Raw genomic sequence first — 18,298 nt, forward strand, 5'->3', positions numbered from 1 at the left:
GAAAATGATATGATGTAAAAAATACCTTATAAGAGATATAGATGGTTAAAATACAAAAATATAAGTAAATGGTAAATATTACATGTTTGCCAATGACAAATTGCAATGATATTTAACCTTTTCGATTGTATTTATAACGAAAGTGAGAGTATCAATTTTTAGATATGTATATTAAAATTATTAAATCGGATATTACTACATATCGCTAAAACTCGTGCAAATATATATATATTTCGAAATATTTTGATGTAACTGAATGCACTTCGAAATATTTTTCACTTTTGTTTTACGTAGTACTTAATAATACTAGATTAGGTATATCAAAAATACAGTGATAGAAACAAACAGAAAGCAAGTCTTTTGTACAGATGTTAATACTGTCGAAGAAATTGTATTAATAATGACACAAGAAACTAAGAAAGGAAAAAAAAAGCAAGTAAAAAAAGAAAAAACAAACCAAAAGGATGAGAAAAGTGAAGAAAATGTAAAACAGGACACAAGTGAAAATATCAAGTTGTATGTGAAATAAAAATCAATCAATTAGTTTAAAACATTATTGAAAATACAATTTATTTGTGTAAAGTGCTAAATTTACAAATATTAGTTACTATGAGTAAAATGCTACGTCTTGTTTATTAAAATTTTTAATGTAAATTGAACATAAATATTGTTGTATAGGTTAATATGTTTAGACATTCTCATATTACGATGTGATATGTTACTTTTTAATATACATATATCATTTCTATATTTTTTCTTATGTGATATATTTTATACAGTCTACGTTATCTATAAAAGATTAATTTTACATAACTTTTCTAAAATGTATTTTACTAATTTGGTTATGATAAATTATTTTAAAAATATATGAATAAAATTTATGAGATTTATTATTTTGCAGAAAATATGGGCCCTCTGTAAGATTTCCTTATCAAAGGGTATGGTCTCGTTCTGCCCTAATATTTGCAGTATTATTCATAGTTTGGTATAGTAGTCGACAGGGTAAAGAAATTTATTTGGCTAAACAGAAAGAGATTTTATTAAGTCGCACTGTGAATGTTAGATGTTCAAGCGATTATGAAGCTGAAATAAGTACATATCCTGAATGTGTACCCGAAAGATGTGGAAGGATAGTTACAGATAAATTAGTGTCATCGACAGAAACTGATGTTTTGTTGAAAATGGCAGTAGATGGTTTGAATTTAGCTGGTTCTGATGGAGGTGCAAGTATTTTGGACCTTCATTCTGGTGCTCTGAGTAAAGGTCAAGGCTTTATAGATATTTACACTTTACCAGAAGCAAAAGAAATATTCAATAGTGCTGATCTTGCAATTTATAAGTATATAAATTCTTCATAGTTATTTAAAACAATATTATCTCCAATTTTGTAATTCTACAACATTTGCAGAGTAGCAAAGACTAAGATACAACATGCAGTAGCGCATAACTTTGGAATACCTTCAAACAAAATATTTTTAACAAAGCCTACGTTTTTTTCCCGAATGACTAATGTGTCTGCAAAAACGATACATGACGAATATTGGCATCCTCATGTTGATAAGGTGCATAAATTATTAAATAATTTATAATTTATCTATTTTGAAATTTTAATATTTATTATAGGAAACATATGAATTTTTCCACTATACTACTTTACTTTATCTGAGCGATTTTGGAAGGGATTTTGAAGGAGGTCGATTTATGTTTGTCGATAAAAATAATGTAAAAACTGTGATAGAACCTCGTAAAGGTAAACGATGATTGCAAAGAAAAAATACTGTTAATAAGCGAGAAAAAATATTATTTCAAGTTTCTTTTATAGGTAGAGTATCTATGTTTACTTCGGGTAGTGAGAATTTACATGAAGTTGAAAGAGTACAATCAGGAACTCGATATGCGTTAACCATATCTTTTACGTGTGATCCAAATGCCGCAATTTCTGATCCAAATTATCGAATAAAATAGGAAAAGTAAGATCATTGTATAAGCAAAAAATATACATTCACTATAATTTTATATTAGAAATTTACTTATTTTAAAATATTCCTTCTAATAGAATATCTCATTCCAAAAGAAGTTTATATGTAACTGTATGCATATATTAGATATTTATATATCAACATATGTGCGTGCAAACTGTTCAATTTATATCTACAAGAATTACTGAAATCGAATTTCAGAAGAACGTCCTTAAACAAAGTCTTTTTTATATCCTTTATTTACTTATCAATATGATACAAGAACATATGACGAATGCACAATGTATACGCCTGGTGACAATTAAAATAATTATGAACATATACATATTTATTATTTAACAAACCAATCTCTTAATGCTAATGAAAAAATATAGTATAAATGGTTGCTTTTAACAAAGCATTAAGTATGTTATGTGCAATACATTTTTAATGTATATAAATATACATAGAATATATGTATATTGAATTTCATCACTGGAATGTCTCTGTTTTGTTACATTTATCCATATAGACTATAGATTATTCAAAAGTGTAAGAGTGGAAAAGATGTATAAGAGTTGTTTTATCGTTATCTTTGTTAAGTGTTTTTTGTACATATTCTTTTCCTATTTGAAAGTATCACATGTTTTTAAGAAACCTAAATTTGAAATAATATTTGACACAATGAAATTTAATAAACCATCTTTGTGTATACATATTTTATACTATATGTTTAAGTAATAGTATTTGTCCACTATATAACCATTACAAAAACCTATAGCAAGAATTCCTGAAATATACTATAAACTTATAATAATAGTAATTTGTATGTGCAAAATTACTATAAAAAAGGGACCACAAAATTATTCCTTTAACTTGGTACCTATTTTTCATTCCACAAATTGAAGTATCTACGATTAGAAAATAGAGAAATTGGCTACATAACTTAATAATACAGATGATATAAACAATGCATATACAGATTTGAAAGAAGAAACATTTGTACAAAAGTAACTTTACAGAAAATATGTAGGAATCATTAAATATTACACATTAAGTTTTGATGATCTCCATCAATATCAATGTACATTGAAAGTTCTCTGGAATGTACCTATGCAACTTTTTATGTACATTTAAGTAATGATATTAATATTATAGAAAATTCTCTGAGTTTAATAATTTCTTCATAATAAACTTCAAATAATTTTATAAGTTGAGATGCATTTTTTACGATCCTAGAATATTCGCAATTTGTGATGCGCTCTTTCCTAATAAAATGCTCCTATGATTTCCGGGTAGTTCTATAACTTTTACTTTGTTGGAAATCTATAAGAAGATTAAACATATTATAAGAATTTAAAAGACGAAACATATATACATCAATAAATTAACGTTTTATGTGTAAACATAATAATTACCTTCGATAAACCATAGTCATTGTTTAGAGGAACAAAGCTATCTTTGGCTTTAAGTAATACAATATCTCCATCATATTTTTCGGGTTTATAAAAGAAAGCCGCCTTCAATTTCTTGTAGAATAATAGAGCAGCACTCTTTAAATCTTCAGAGTCCAAATTTTTGTCGTCTATCAATTCGACCACTTTGTTTAATACAACCTCAGTTGTGTTTATATTTTTCAGCATGTCATATAACTAGGAAAAAGAGAAAATAGATAAAATAGAATATCTAATGTATGATAAAATTATGAAACAATGTGTGTATGAAAATAAAAATACCTCAAGGAAAGTGATGTTGCTCCTGAACTGCCTGACAAAATACGCTAAACATTTTCGTAAACCATCTGTAATCACTTCTGCACTTTCTTCGGTAGCACGCTTTCCAAGTTCCACAGAATGTAATTTTATGAAATCCGGCGAGCCGTCGATGAGAGTTAAGTTTGTCTTATGTCCAGCTTTCTGTAATTGAACAGCCATTTCCAGGCCAATGCAAGATCCAAAGGAATATCCTATTATGTTATATGGTCCTTCAGTTTGAATCGCTCGCATTTTCTTCAAAAAGAAAGTCGCTAATGCTGATACAGATTCTAATGGAGAGTTTTCTATACATTGGAAGCTCCAAGCAGGTCGATTCAATTCACTGGCCACAGTTTTAAATGGTGCAGCAACTCCTTCGATAGCGGGAACAAAGAATAATGGCTGCCCAGCCGAGTTCGCTGTACTGAGTGGAACAATAATCTTGACAGGTACAATCTCCGTACCTTCAAATGAGAGCAGACCAGCAGTATCTTGTATGGTTTCCTCATCATCTGAATCAGCACCAGCGTTTCCTGCTTCTACCCCAGAAGTATTGTCTAATTTTCCTAACTTGTCGAATGTTAAATTACGAATTTCAAGAGCAGATAATACTATATCGTAATTCCTTTCCATGGTTTGTTTAATTTCTGTTCCCATCAAGGAGTCCATTCCAAGATCAGCCAAGCTAGTACTACCGTTAACAGTTTCTAATGCTTTAATCCCCAAGATATTGGCTATTGCTTGGACAACACTAACTTTATTTGCGTTTTCTACCGCATTATCTTTACTTGCCGTAACAAGTGATGCCAGAATTGGATGTGGTTGTTGAAGGAATATGTCCATTGTTTCGAGACAATTTTGTATACGTTGCGGCAAAGTACCACCAACTTCAGTATCATTAAAACCACCCATTTTGTCTAAAATTAGACCAACATCACCAATGGCTCCCCATTGAATGGCAAGGCCAGGTAAACCATTCGCTTGTCTTTGTTCCATCATCCTTTCCATAGCAGAATTTGCAAGACCATAATTAGTTTGACCCACGTTGCCTCTTCCACTTGTGACAGATGAGAATACAACAAAATAATCTAATGAGGAACATTCTCGCGATACTATATCCAGATTCTTGGTTCCAGTAATTTTAGGTAATGCTGATATTACGAAATCAGATTCAGTAAGATTTTCAAACAGGCCGTCTCGCAAAACAGCAGCCAAATTGAATATACCACCAACCGGGGCTAATGCTTTACTTTCTTTTATAAGTTGTTTCGCTCCATCCAATGTTCCTATATCTGCCGTTGAAATTTTAATGTGTGCACCCATATTGCGCCAACGACGAATAGACAATGCCTGGAAGCCTGTAGTTACTCCAGACCTCGATGTGAGGATTAAATATTTCGCACCACGTAAAATCATCCAATCTGCTAATTCTAAACCAAATCCACCAAGACCACCAACTAATATATACGACTTATCAGGATTCAAATATGTGCGTGGAATAGCGGAAACTACTTTTTGCGGTGATTGCACAACTTTCTGCTTTTCCTCGTCTCGAATCTTCAACAGAACTTTACCAATATGTTTACCAGTAGCCATATATCTGAATGATTGTTCAATCTGTTGTTCTGAAAAGACCGTGGATGGAAGTGGGCGAACAGCACCACTTTTTATTCCTTCACTGACAAGTCTTACAACTTCTTGTCTCTCGGGGCCATCATCTTCGCAGATCGCATCCAAAAGTATTCCATGGAACGAAACGTTCTTCAAAAATACGGACATGCCCAGAGGCGAATCATTCGACAAATCGAATTTCCCAATTTCAAGGAAACGACCACCCTGAGCAAGGCATCTGATACTAGCTTGTAATTTCTCTTCAGCTAATGAATTAAGCACTATGTCTACACCACGTCCATTAGTTTCATTAAGTATCAGTTGCTCGAAACTAGTGTCTCGAGAGTTACCGATATTCCTATCAGTCAATACAGGAAACATTTTCTTCAAGAAGTCTCGTTTGTCTTGTGTTCCAACAGTGGTGAATACTTTGCATCCTGCGTGTAAGGCTATAGAGATACTCGCTTGTCCAACACCTCCACTACCAGCGTGAATCAGAACACTGTCACCGGGTTTCATGTGACCTCGAACACAGAGAGCATAGTAACTGGTAGCATAAGCAACTGGAACGGTCGCTGCTTCTTCTAAAGACCACTTATCAGGTACTTTCCACATGAAACCAGGATCAGCTATAACAGTGGTTGCCAAACCACGTGCTGGCACCATAGCCATAACTCGTTGACCCTTCGAGTCACGTCCAGAAAATTCGAGACCCAATATACAGTCTTGCGTAGCTAGATTTCCGGGAAGAGCATCTGGCGGCAGTTTCCCAGTTGCCAACATGATATCCCTGAAGTTTAATGGCGCGTAGTACACGGAGCATAACTCTGTATTTGGGAACTTTTCTAGTTGGTAATAGCTCAATGGACTTTCAATCCATCTTAAGCTGCTCAGGTCGCCTCTGTTCAAAGCGTTAATATATGCGTGTTCAACTTGAAGAGATGATTCATTTTGCTGATCTAATTCTATATGTTTGTAGCATCCCCATTGACCTCCCTTCAAAATATTAGCGAACATTTGTTTGTCCAGTTGTTTAGCATAAAATTTATCATTTAAGTTAAATTTGGGCATGTTCTTGTCTTGAATGAAAACGTAAGATGCTTTTGCACCACCATCTTCATTAAGCATACAATTCATAAATCCAACCATACCTATAAAAAATATCACATGTTATAAAAATTAAGATTATTTTAATAATTGATAGAAATTGTAATTTTGTCTGTTATGTTATAATTATCTGTATATATTGCAAAAAACGTTTAATGACACTTACCAAATAATTCTTCACCTTGACAAACGAACAAAGGTCTCTGATTCTGAGCCACAAGATTTTTCAAAGTTGCCTTAACACCTTCTACCCAAGAGAAATTCTTTTCCGTTAGTTGTATGACTACAGGATCCGGTCTTATTTCCTTCTTTTTGAGTAGAATATAAGATTTTCCAGGAATGACCTGTCTTGCTACACACACCAAATCTGGATCTGCCACGTTAAAATCAGTTTGAGCTGTTTCTTCCAAAAGTATGAATCCTCCGTTTATCACACTGTCTTTCAAATTTTTCAATATATTCAACGAATTGTCAGTTAATACATTGCTAGCTACTACAATGTGCAAATCTTGACCAACTGGTTCTTTTTCCGCATTGTGTTTTACAATTTTTATATTTTGTTTTAAGCTGGTATATCTTTTACGCAAAACTGCAGCCAGTTGTAAGTCCCCCTAAGAAAAATATCCAATAAGTCTTACTTTTTTAAACTGCAGTTGTAAAATACTTACATTTACTAGAGGTTCCCCAGAACACCATGTCTTTATATAGGGCAAGATTAAAGAATCCACAGGACGATCTCCAGATACTTCGGTTATTTTCAGTTTGATTCCACTTATATTTTCATATATCGTTAGTAATAATATAGTAAGAGCATGGACTTTAGCCTTTTCTGGATCCTGCACTAATGGTTGAGAATTTTCATATGGTATGAACAAACATCTTTCAAGTTTAGGAGGTCGAATCTGTTGCTTCTTTGCAATCAAAGAGGCTTTCATCTTTCTGATTTCAACACCGCCTGATTTAATAACACCAATATTTGGATAAGAATATACTGGAACACCCTCGTCTTCCTTATAATTTTCAACAAGCTCTAAATGAGCAGTGGGATTGATGGCAACGTATTGCACACGAACTGGCACATATAGCCCTCTACAATCCTTTTCAAGGATGCTGAATTGAAGCATGGTATCCATGAAAGAAATCCAGTCATTCCAGAGAAGTCTACCAGAAACACCACCATTATGGACAATTTTAATTCCTTGGAAAGTTCCAGTATAATTATATCCTCTGAGTCTGAGTTCCTTGTAAACGTCAGCTGTCTTCAATTCTACGACAGTACTTTCATTTTTTACAATCGGAGCAGGTATATTTAATAACATTTTATCAACGTTTTCTGGTACAGAAACTGTTCCAGTTACTACCACAGATCCACTTTCACAAATTTCAAAGTCTCCAGTGCCCAGGAATATATTGATCGAAAATTTCACAGTGCCATCCATTGGCATAATGGTAGCTCTTTGGAATTTTACATTCTCAAATGTAATCGGCAATTTCTCGAAATCTGTTCCACGCATTTTTGCGTAGGTTTTCCAGACAATCACTAGATAACCAGTAGCAGGGAAAAGAATTCTTTCATCGATACAGTGACCAACTAGATAAGCATCTGTTTCTTTGGACAGATTCACTTCCACTACATTTTCACCAAAAGATGCGTTACTTCCTGCATAGTCAGCTAAATTCCATTCTACAGAATGGTCCCATTTAACCAAGCTATTAATCATTGGTGTGCCACGACCAACTGGATAATTAACTGGTGGATACAATTTAGACACTCTGGGTTGTCCTCCTGCTAAATATAACTTTCCTATATTTTCTAGGAAGAAGTTCAGATTGTTTGCATGACCTCGTTTATGTAGCCCAATATTGGTCACAGTTGACGGTAATGATCTACGCAAGATTGCTTGCAATAGACAATGTGGTGCAATTTCGATAACTATCGCGTTTTCTGGGATATGACCTAATGCTTGATAAAATAGTACAGGCGACAATAGGTTATTCACGTGATAGGCAGCACTACTAAGTTGTGCCAGTGGAGTACCCCAAGCTGATTCCGGTATTGATGTAGAAATCCACCTGGAAGTTCTCTGTTTCGGATTTGTTATAATTTTCTCCAACATTGTACGAAGCTTTTGACCCACTGGGGCTACATATTTGCTATGGAAAGCAACACCAGAGCTATTCACCAATTTTATAAAGATGTTATCTTTTTGCAGATCATCTGCCAATTTCTTGAGAGATTCGATTGGACCAGAAACTGTCACAGAGTCTGCTGAATTGTTGCAAGCTGGTGTTACGTCAGGTGGGCATCGAGCTGCCGCTTCTTCCCAACTTAATCCTACGGCAGCCATTCCTCCTGGCTGTAAGTTTGAATCTTTGATTGTTTTTCCTCTCCAGTATGCAGCCAGAACCGTTTGTTCCGGAGTAAAAGTGCCATCTGCGTAGGCACATCCTAATTCGCCGACAGAGTGTCCAACAATACCATCCGGTTGAATACCTAAATACGTTAATACGTCCACAAGAGCGACTTGAATGGCTGCAATGGACACGAATGAGTATAAAACATTTTCGTCAAAGGTTTCAGCTGTTCCATTTTGAATAAGATTCATTAGATCAATTCCTTCAGGTTTTAGAGCCTCAGCACACCTTCGCAAACTTCTTTGGAATATGTCGATAGAGAGCAAATCTTTACCCATACCGGGCCACTGAGATCCCATGCCAGAGAATACAAACCAAATAGGACGCTTTTCATTGACATATGAATCAACTTCTCGAGTGCTGACATTTCCCATAATGGAATATCCTCGATAAAGATGACCTGCTACATTATTCGCGTGAATATCATGAAGCAAAGCAATGAACTCATCGTCTTTTTCGTATTCCTTGGCTTTGTCCAGAAGTAAGTTCACAGCCTCTGATGTACGACCAGATACGGTAACTAGTTTGGGTACTTTATTGTCTAAAACTGGCGACAACTTTGGTTTAGGATTGCTACGAAGAAGAATGTGAGCGTTAGCTCCACCAAAACCGAACGAATTCACAGCTACGAGTCCACCTTTCCATGGCATGTTCTTATCAACAACTTGTATACTTCCGTCGCTCAATGCCGGTATGTCTGTATTCGGATTCTTGAAATGTAGATTACCCGGGATTACACCTGTTTCCATGGCAATTAACAATTTTGCCATAGAACATACTCCACTGGCAGGTTCTGAATGTCCCATGTTAGATTTAACGGAACCAAGTAATAGAGGACCTTTTCTACCTTTGCAGAACAGATTTGCGATCGAATTGATTTCTTGTGGGTCCCCGACTTTGGTTCCTGTTCCGTGAGCTTCAACGTAAGCGACGTCTGCAGGATTAACACCTACTTCCGCGTAAACTTCACGCATCAATTTATTCTGCATGTCTCCACTGGGAAAAGTGATTCCTTGAGCTTTGTTACCATCGGTGTTGGTCTTAGCATGTAAGACAGTGGCATACACTCTGCGTGCATCCCTTGCTTTTTGCAAAAGAAGAACCGATACAGCCTCTGATCTAACATATCCTTTGCCATCACTATCGAACGCTTTACACGCACCGTCCGGAGATAACATGCCTAACCGATGAAACTGAAGAGAACTGGTAGGTTTTAGAAGAAGATTACAACCACCGACTATAGCTGCGTCGCATTCACCTGAACGAATTGATACAATTGCTTGATGCATGGCATATAAAGACGAAGAACATGCGGTGTCTATTGCATAACTAGGACCGTTGAAGTCGAATGTATATGAAATCCTGTTTGGAAACATAGCTCTGCAGCATCCCGTTAATCCGTATCCTGTAGACATATTTAAATCATTATTTTATTATTGTTACTATTACTATTAAGTTATTAATTATTATTAATTATTGCCAGCAATATTAAGTTTACCAACCATTAATTTGATCCGGATCTTTAGACCAAAATTCATCTGATTCTGAGGACGAGACACCAATGAATACGCCAGTTTTGGATCCCTTAATATCATTTGGATTGATACCAGCATCTACAATTGCTTCATAAACTACTTCTAACAGAAGACGTAATTGTGGATCCATTACATGAGCCTGTTTGGCATGAACACCAAAGAAGGTAGCGTCAAACGATTTGAGATCCTTCAGTTTACCAGTTCTCTTGGGTAGACCAAAGAGTCCGGCAGGCCAACGACGTTCATCATCTGTGATCATGTCGATACCTTCGAATAAGTTTTTCTTAAATTCTTCAATGTCTGAGGATTCCGGGAAACGGCCTAAAGAAATGTGAAAAAAATTATAAATATTAAATCGTAAGTAAAATTATATAATTCGAGATGTATTTATATATATGGCGATGTAATTACTCACCTGAAAAACCGCTAATGACAATTTCATTATTTACATCGTATGCGTTAGTATTGCTGTTCAACATAGTCGGTTCTCTCACAATGGGAGTGTTTGCACTTTCAAATTGAGCTGGCATTGTGATAAATATGATATGATCAACTTTTTCTTCGTGTATTCTTTATTTTTGCAGAATTTAGCAGACGTATGGAGCCTAGTGGACTGTAAGCTGAAAATTAGAAATAAAAATATGATACTTATTAAAAAAATTATATTTTAAATATTATACAATTTGCTATATCAACTTAACTGTATGTATATGCATTTACATATATTATATAATTCTTTCTCTTTTAACCGATTCACGTAACAGAATAAATTTATCGATATTTATGTAACATTTTCTTTTAATTTAATATATTAAGAAATTCTAAAAAAAAAAAAAAAAAAATGTAGCGATTATATAAAAATACCGATTAAGGAGTATTATTTCGTTAGTTAAAACCGAAATTCTATAAATGTAGGACAGCAATGACTAGTTGTCTTATTAAATATTTCAGACGTCTCAGCAATTGTATTAGATTATCGTAGTATCTCCTCTGCGACATACGATTAATTGAGTGATTTCAATTGGATTCACTCCCGGATAAATCAGTTTAGTAGTGACTATGCTCGCAAGATGCAACATTGCTTGCCCGGTGTCATCAACGTACTTAACCTTTGTTTTGTATATACATATTTAATACTTATTTAATATTTATTAAATTCATGTTCAAAAATATTATACAACTATTTTTTATACCCATGTGTAAAGCATACATTTTTGATATACGAAACTATTCATGTAACTATTGAACAAAATGAATATAAAAGACAAATATCTCTTCGTTATTCTATATTTCCAATATGCTAATAAATATTTAATGTCAATTCCATTCAAATGTCAAGACTGAATGCATAAAATGCGAAACGGTCGAAATTAACATTTCCCTATCTTCATGTAATTATCATTTCCCTATCTTCATGTAATTATCCGAGTAGCTTTCGATTGAAACGTAATAGTAGAACACGTGATACAGCGATGACCTGACCCCAACGTTGAGATGCGATATAAATTATATCATCACGTGTTATAAACTGTTACATCATAATTTATTAACATATTTTATGTGATAAGATTTGTTGACTGTACATGTCATTTATGTATGATTGTTAATTACGATCATATCATACGATACTTGTTTTCCTATATCACCTTGATCCGTAATATGTATTAAACAGATAATAGACCGATTTATGAAGATTTATGATTAAAAAGGTCATGTGATGCACGAAATATGGTGTTTTTCACGAGAACACTTAATTACAGTCAAATTAAAAGATTAACACGTTTTACGTTGTTCAATATCTTTTATTACTGCACAATTGGTATTTGTCACGATATAAATTATATTTTCATAATTCCTAAATTTATGAAATTCCTCTTATACAGTAAGTTGAAATAATATAACAATTCGAATGCTCAACAATATATATGTATATATTTTTACAAACAATGAGAAAATCTGAAAATTCATTATGGTACTTGAAAATGTACATATATTATTATTTATTAATAATATATTATTATTATTTATTTAATAATATATGAAATAATAACAATAATATATGTAAGAATATATACGATATTACTGGGTTACTGCGATTTAGTTAGTGTTACACTTAATAAATATGTATCTATCTATAGATAATGTACGTTATTGAGAATATTGTGAATTGTTTATGTAAGTCAAGAAGTTTCAGTGAAACAATATCTGATAGATATAGGACAGAAACATTTCAGGTATATATGTATATATGAATATATTCTTGTATGAATAACGTATTATAATGACTGTAATCGAATTAATTAACAAATTTTTTATTGATATGCCTAATTTACATTATGATAAGTTGTTATAGTGGCGCGAAAATAATTATATGTAACTTTTATTCCTTTCTTTTTCCTATACATTATACGCTGATGTAATACATCACAAGAACTTGAACTTTATAATCCCTGAAAAAAAAGAAACTGAAATTCTTTTTAGATTAATATTATGCCGCGAATCGCTGAACGAAAAACATTTACAATCCTCTACTTTCAAATTTATCTCCAGAACATTTATTTTTTTTGCTTCCAGACATTAATTGCGTATTACATAAGTTTTTTTGTTGTCACGTGCCAGCCGTCACATATCAGGATTCGTATATTTTTATATTTCTAATCTTTAACCTGGCATCACCTGATCTTGGAAACTTGCAATAATTCGCCATCTTTTCTCTTTTATGTATGTTTTATTTTCATGAAACTCAACATCTCTGACGTTGGCAATGTAATATACAGGGTGGTTGGTACAAGCAGAAAGGGGGTGATTCTACGCGAAAAAAGAAGTTGAAAATATAGAATAAAAAGTTTTTTTTTTTTTTTAATTTTTCCATCGAGACAACGATCTGTCAGTGAGATCCGTTATAACAAGCCGTGATAAAGTGCACGCGTACCGAGCGAAAATTCAAAGTCGATTTTCTCGAAAACAAAGCCTCGAACGAAAAATTTTTATTCTATATTTTCGACTTCTTTTTTCGCGTAGAATCACCCCCTTTCCACTTGTACCACCAGTTACCAACCACCCTGTATATCAAGAAAATATGCACGTTTATGATTCCACTTTCTTCTTGATGGACACGTGAAGAAAAGTGTCTTATGAGTTCAAATCGTACAGGAAAATAAATATTACTAGCCTTCAAAATATGCAAACCTTATGTGAATTTTGAATGTACAGTTTCTCTAAAATAGAAAACATGTTGGTACAGTTTCTACATTGTTATTTACCATTACAATAAAATCGATTGATTAAAATTTCTTTGAAATTTTAGATTGTTAAATTAAAAAATTAATAAATTATTTAAATGTAATAAATTAGAAATTTACCTGATAAAAAATTTGAATAAAGATTCGAGCGTGCCTCATAAATATTAAATATATGATGCATATGTTAAATAATCGAATAATTCGCGTCATACAAAACTCTTCACGTCATTAAATACATATTGAACACATTTGGTGGCATTATGAATTACGTAAATTAAAATCATTAAAGCAATACTTGATGAATATTAGGGGAATTATTAAACTAATTCTGATCTTATATCCGATGCTGTGTTTTGCTTTACTGTTACTTGTACTATCGCTCACAAAAGTCTACATATATGTACACCTATCGAATTTTGTGTATGTTACTTACCAAAGAAATTAAACACGCACCTTATTAATGTATTCATTAATTAATTCAAAAGAAATTAAAAAATTAAAACATTAACTAAAAAATTTCGGGATAAAATCACGTCGAAAATTACAAAATCATATATTTTTGCAACGTCAAAGAGATAGTAGTATATTATTGATGCTGAGGAAATCTACAAGACATTAATATAATATTAATGTCCACCATTTTTATGATTTTATGTAAAATTTCAAATGTATGTAATTTTTGTAGCTTCTAATGTTTTAGTTCTTTTGAACGCGATTAAATTGTGTTACATTTTAACAATATGTATGTGTTTCAATCTGTCAAAAAAATTCGCGCAGTTAATATTTTTACTATAATATTTTAAATTTGAAAGGTATATATGTAAATAAACTTTTGTGATTAACTGTGTATATCTTTACTTAAATATATAATAAGACATAGATAGATAGTGCAAAGAATAATGTATTTAATTATCACTAATTAATATTAATAATGTTATGAAAGAATAGAATAAATCGTGCTACACGCTGGTCTCAAGTAATTTTATCGCGTAAAAGAATACGGTTAGGTAAAAACGTAAAAACTGATCACTCAGCATTAGTGCTTTACATGAGTTGGTCACGTGTTGTGCTGCGCAGGTGATTACAAGCTGTAGAATCAAAATATTTGTAGCGAATCGAATTTTGTACACTTTTATGTAAACAAATGTCTTTAAGCTTATTCGTTATTCGAAAAAATTACTGATATTTTTTAAACGATCACAATTTCTATCTTCTTTATAAGAAAAGGAATTTCTTTTTCTGTACCAAACATGAGTAACTTGAATCATTTATCAGTCATGAGTTTGAGAAGACATACAAAAGCTATTAAATCATTTCATATTTTTTGGAAATGAATTTAAAACAAATGAACGTAAGAAATGAATTGAAATGTTACAATACAAATTTTATAGTAACAAAATAGAACATTTACTAGGACAACAGATGATTCTTTGTTTATTACTGTGGCATGTACAAAAACACCGCATTATTTATGCCTAACATATTACTATCCGGTCATTACATGCGTATAAGATACAATCGTAAGAACTTGTACAAGTAGATTTGACATTGACGTCAGATAAAACACGTTATTCGCATCAACATTCGTGTAAGTATAACTAGGTTCTGTTCACGTGAAAAATATACAAGTTAAAATATAATATTATAATAAATACGATATTATAATAAATATAACAATAATAATATATATAATAAAATAAGATAAAATATATCAGAAAAAAATATACTCTATGAGATATGATACAAATGATATCGCAATACACATATGCCGTATAGAGATAATGCCTAAAGAACAGCTAAATTAACAATTCGTTCTTCGTATAAACTTCCTTGTCATTGACATTATTGCAAATAGAAACTTCACGCGTAATCGTAATTTATCAGGTAAAATCTAACCGCGATTAGATTTGTTACGAGTGATATTACGAAAAATATAAGGATCAAAGATTCCATGAAAAGTGAAAAAATGAACAGCTAGTAATACAATTAATTTTTAAGACTCTAAATAATATTATGAATTGTAATAGTTGACTGAACTACAGAACCCAAACAAATTTAATGCACCTATTATTGCTGTTTAATTCGTGGTATAAAATTTATACAGTTGTTACGATATTACGAAAGTGATTATCTTATGTTTCTACGAATGAAATATTGTATTTCTGTTACGCTTGTATGACTAAACAGTTCATACAGAAATGATAACAGTTCAAATGAACCAGATATACTAACGGATTTTTATATTCTGACATCATGATTGTTGAAAGTTGATTAATTTTCTACTATGTTTTTAAAAATGTAGGAGATAATGTATCTATCATAATAATTCGAATAATATTGCTAATAAGTCAATAGTATTTTGATAAATTTATCAATGAAAAACATTGAATATTTAAAATTATTATACTTTGACATCGTAATGATACTTTTATAATTAAAATATTTAATTTCCAACAACACATAATCAATAAGTTGATCAATTTTCTATAATGTTTCCAAAAATATAAGAAAATATATAGAACTGTCACAGTCATTTAAATAACATTAATAAATTGATAACATTTTAGTAAATTGTCCAGTGGCAAAATGATAATCTTAATTGAAAATAAAATAACACTTACCTCGCACGTGGGTATAATCCTGACAAATGTTGTGAATTCTGTTTCTTTTCCAAAAAGCCTGCGTACTCGACTATTGTACACCACCGACTTGGTATAATAAATAATATAGATCTTGACGAGCAACTTGTAATAATGGGAATGAAGAGACTACGGAATGTGTAATGATATTTAACTACAGAAATGGCCCTAGCTGTTTAGTAATTTTTTTTAGAAACGCGACGTGCGATTTTCCTATCAATATAACCAGTACAAGTCCAGTGTGCACGTCGCAGAAAACTGGCTAGCGTCTAGCCTGTGAGCATCTCGTTATTATTGAATTGGACAGACCTTATGGTCTGACATCAGACCATATGGTGTCGACCAATAGGAATTCACGTTTCCGGTACGCACGCGCATGAGAATGGACCAGCGTTCCGTCTTCCGTTACGAATATTCCGTTTTTTCCCTGATTTATATTTATCCTTGCGACTAATACAACACTTCGTTTTATATCTTAAAATTCGATTGATTGGATACATGCATAATGTTCATGGGTTGTCACATGTTAACTTTGTCGCGATTTTATTTTATATAATACTAATATTATCATTGCCGATAACTAGCACAGAATTGTTGTCGGTATACACAGTCAAGATCGATATCCTAGTGCAGTAACGTAATCGGCGGATTTTCAAAACATTTATAAATATTGGGATCCGTTTATCTCCTCCTATTATCATTTTTTTCGAAATATATGTATATACGTATATATTGTGTAGTTTATATATAATATAATGCATATATAATACAAATTGTGAGAAAGATTCGTGAAGGTCATTACGTGTACTATTTGAAATGGTTAGGATTTTATCAAATCAAGAACGCTAAAAAAACATTTATTCCTCGTGTTTATTTTCATCTTATGATAATTAATAATAAAATGCCATTTAATTTTCTAACTTTTGCAATGAAACTATTGATCTTATATAACATATTAATATTTTAACAGATAAGAGATGATTATCCAACTTTCCTTTCCGTTAAATATTATATTTGTTCTTAAAACTATTATTGTAGATAATACAATTTTGTTTCATGAAATAGTAAATTGCTGTCATTGAAAGAAAATGACATAAATTTAAATATTAATGAGTTATGACTCATGGTAAATACGCATATTATGTTGTTTTTTATAAATAAAAAATATCATCTACTTGACACGAGTCTATTTTAAAATAAAGTTAGATTCATATATTTAATAATTAGCATATCGTGTTTAATTTTTTATTGATAAACCAAGAAATGATAAAATCTTACGTGATATGATTTCATAAAATCATAGTCGAAATAAGACTTCTCTTACATATTTTGATAGGAAAATGTGAGGTAAGATGTGTGCCCCTTCTTGCCCTTTATTGATAACTCTTTGAAGAGGTCTTTGCCATTGCCTTTAGTTACAAGTCTGCTTGCCGCGTGTTATATCACGTGAACTGAAGAAAGAAACATGTAACCTGTATAACTTTAATCTTAACGAGACTTTTGTACCGCGATCCAAAGCAAACAGAGTCATTCTAGTTATCTCCCTTACAAAAGGGACGTTCATGAATAAAAACGTGCCAGATTGCAATTGTCACTCTTCTAACTCGCACTTATGTTGCCAAAGATGATCATGTGTCCAAATATAATATAGCCTTTTGACGAAATTATGAAATGTAATTAACACGCGACGATAAAGTGATTATGCAGATAGAATCTCGAATCTCTTATCACACAAGGTCATAATCCCCTTTTTTTACAAGAGAAAAATTTATAAATATTTTATAATATTAATTGCGAAATGTTATGTACAATTAATAAAGAAGTAAAAACAATTGCGGTATGGTAATATAATATGCTAAGAAATACATGAAATTCTAGATTTACTTTTAGTTTTACTTATACATGCATGTAATTTGTTTTTTTTATATTTGTCACGTTATTCTGATAAATGAGTGCGAAGCTATCAGTAATAAGTATTTTTATGCGATCTTTTCCCCGTTTGACCCTTGTGTCGTATACTTCAAACTCATTTTTTAG

The 18,298-nt window shown here is 32.0% G+C and overlaps 2 protein-coding genes across 2 annotated transcripts; one reads left to right on the forward strand and one right to left on the reverse strand.

Moving 5' to 3' along the window:
* The first annotated feature begins 302 nt into the window (after nucleotides 1–302).
* LOC117158767 (2-oxoglutarate and iron-dependent oxygenase domain-containing protein 3) lies at nucleotides 303–2,300 on the forward strand. Its single transcript, XM_076621860.1, has 6 exons — nucleotides 303–516; nucleotides 902–1,339; nucleotides 1,409–1,562; nucleotides 1,624–1,750; nucleotides 1,823–1,970; nucleotides 2,057–2,300. The coding sequence occupies exons 1-5, from the start codon at nucleotides 401–403 to the stop codon at nucleotides 1,963–1,965; spliced, it is 978 nt and encodes a 325-aa protein (XP_076477975.1). The 5' UTR covers nucleotides 303–400; the 3' UTR covers nucleotides 1,966–1,970; nucleotides 2,057–2,300.
* On the reverse strand, nucleotides 2,201–16,534 carry FASN1 (Fatty acid synthase 1). Its single transcript, XM_033338000.2, has 8 exons — nucleotides 16,244–16,534; nucleotides 10,796–11,000; nucleotides 10,348–10,701; nucleotides 7,099–10,250; nucleotides 6,597–7,041; nucleotides 3,695–6,474; nucleotides 3,377–3,610; nucleotides 2,201–3,284 (listed from the first exon to the last, which is right to left on the reverse strand). Exons 2-8 carry the CDS (start codon nucleotides 10,908–10,910, stop codon nucleotides 3,186–3,188), a joined length of 7,179 nt encoding a protein of 2,392 aa, XP_033193891.2. The 5' UTR covers nucleotides 10,911–11,000; nucleotides 16,244–16,534; the 3' UTR covers nucleotides 2,201–3,185.
* Nucleotides 16,535–18,298: the final 1,764 nt, after the last annotated feature.

The sequence above is a fragment of the Bombus vancouverensis genome, chromosome 9 (assembly GCF_051014615.1).
Source record: "Bombus vancouverensis nearcticus chromosome 9, iyBomVanc1_principal, whole genome shotgun sequence".
Taxonomy (NCBI): Eukaryota; Metazoa; Arthropoda; class Insecta; order Hymenoptera; family Apidae; genus Bombus; species Bombus vancouverensis.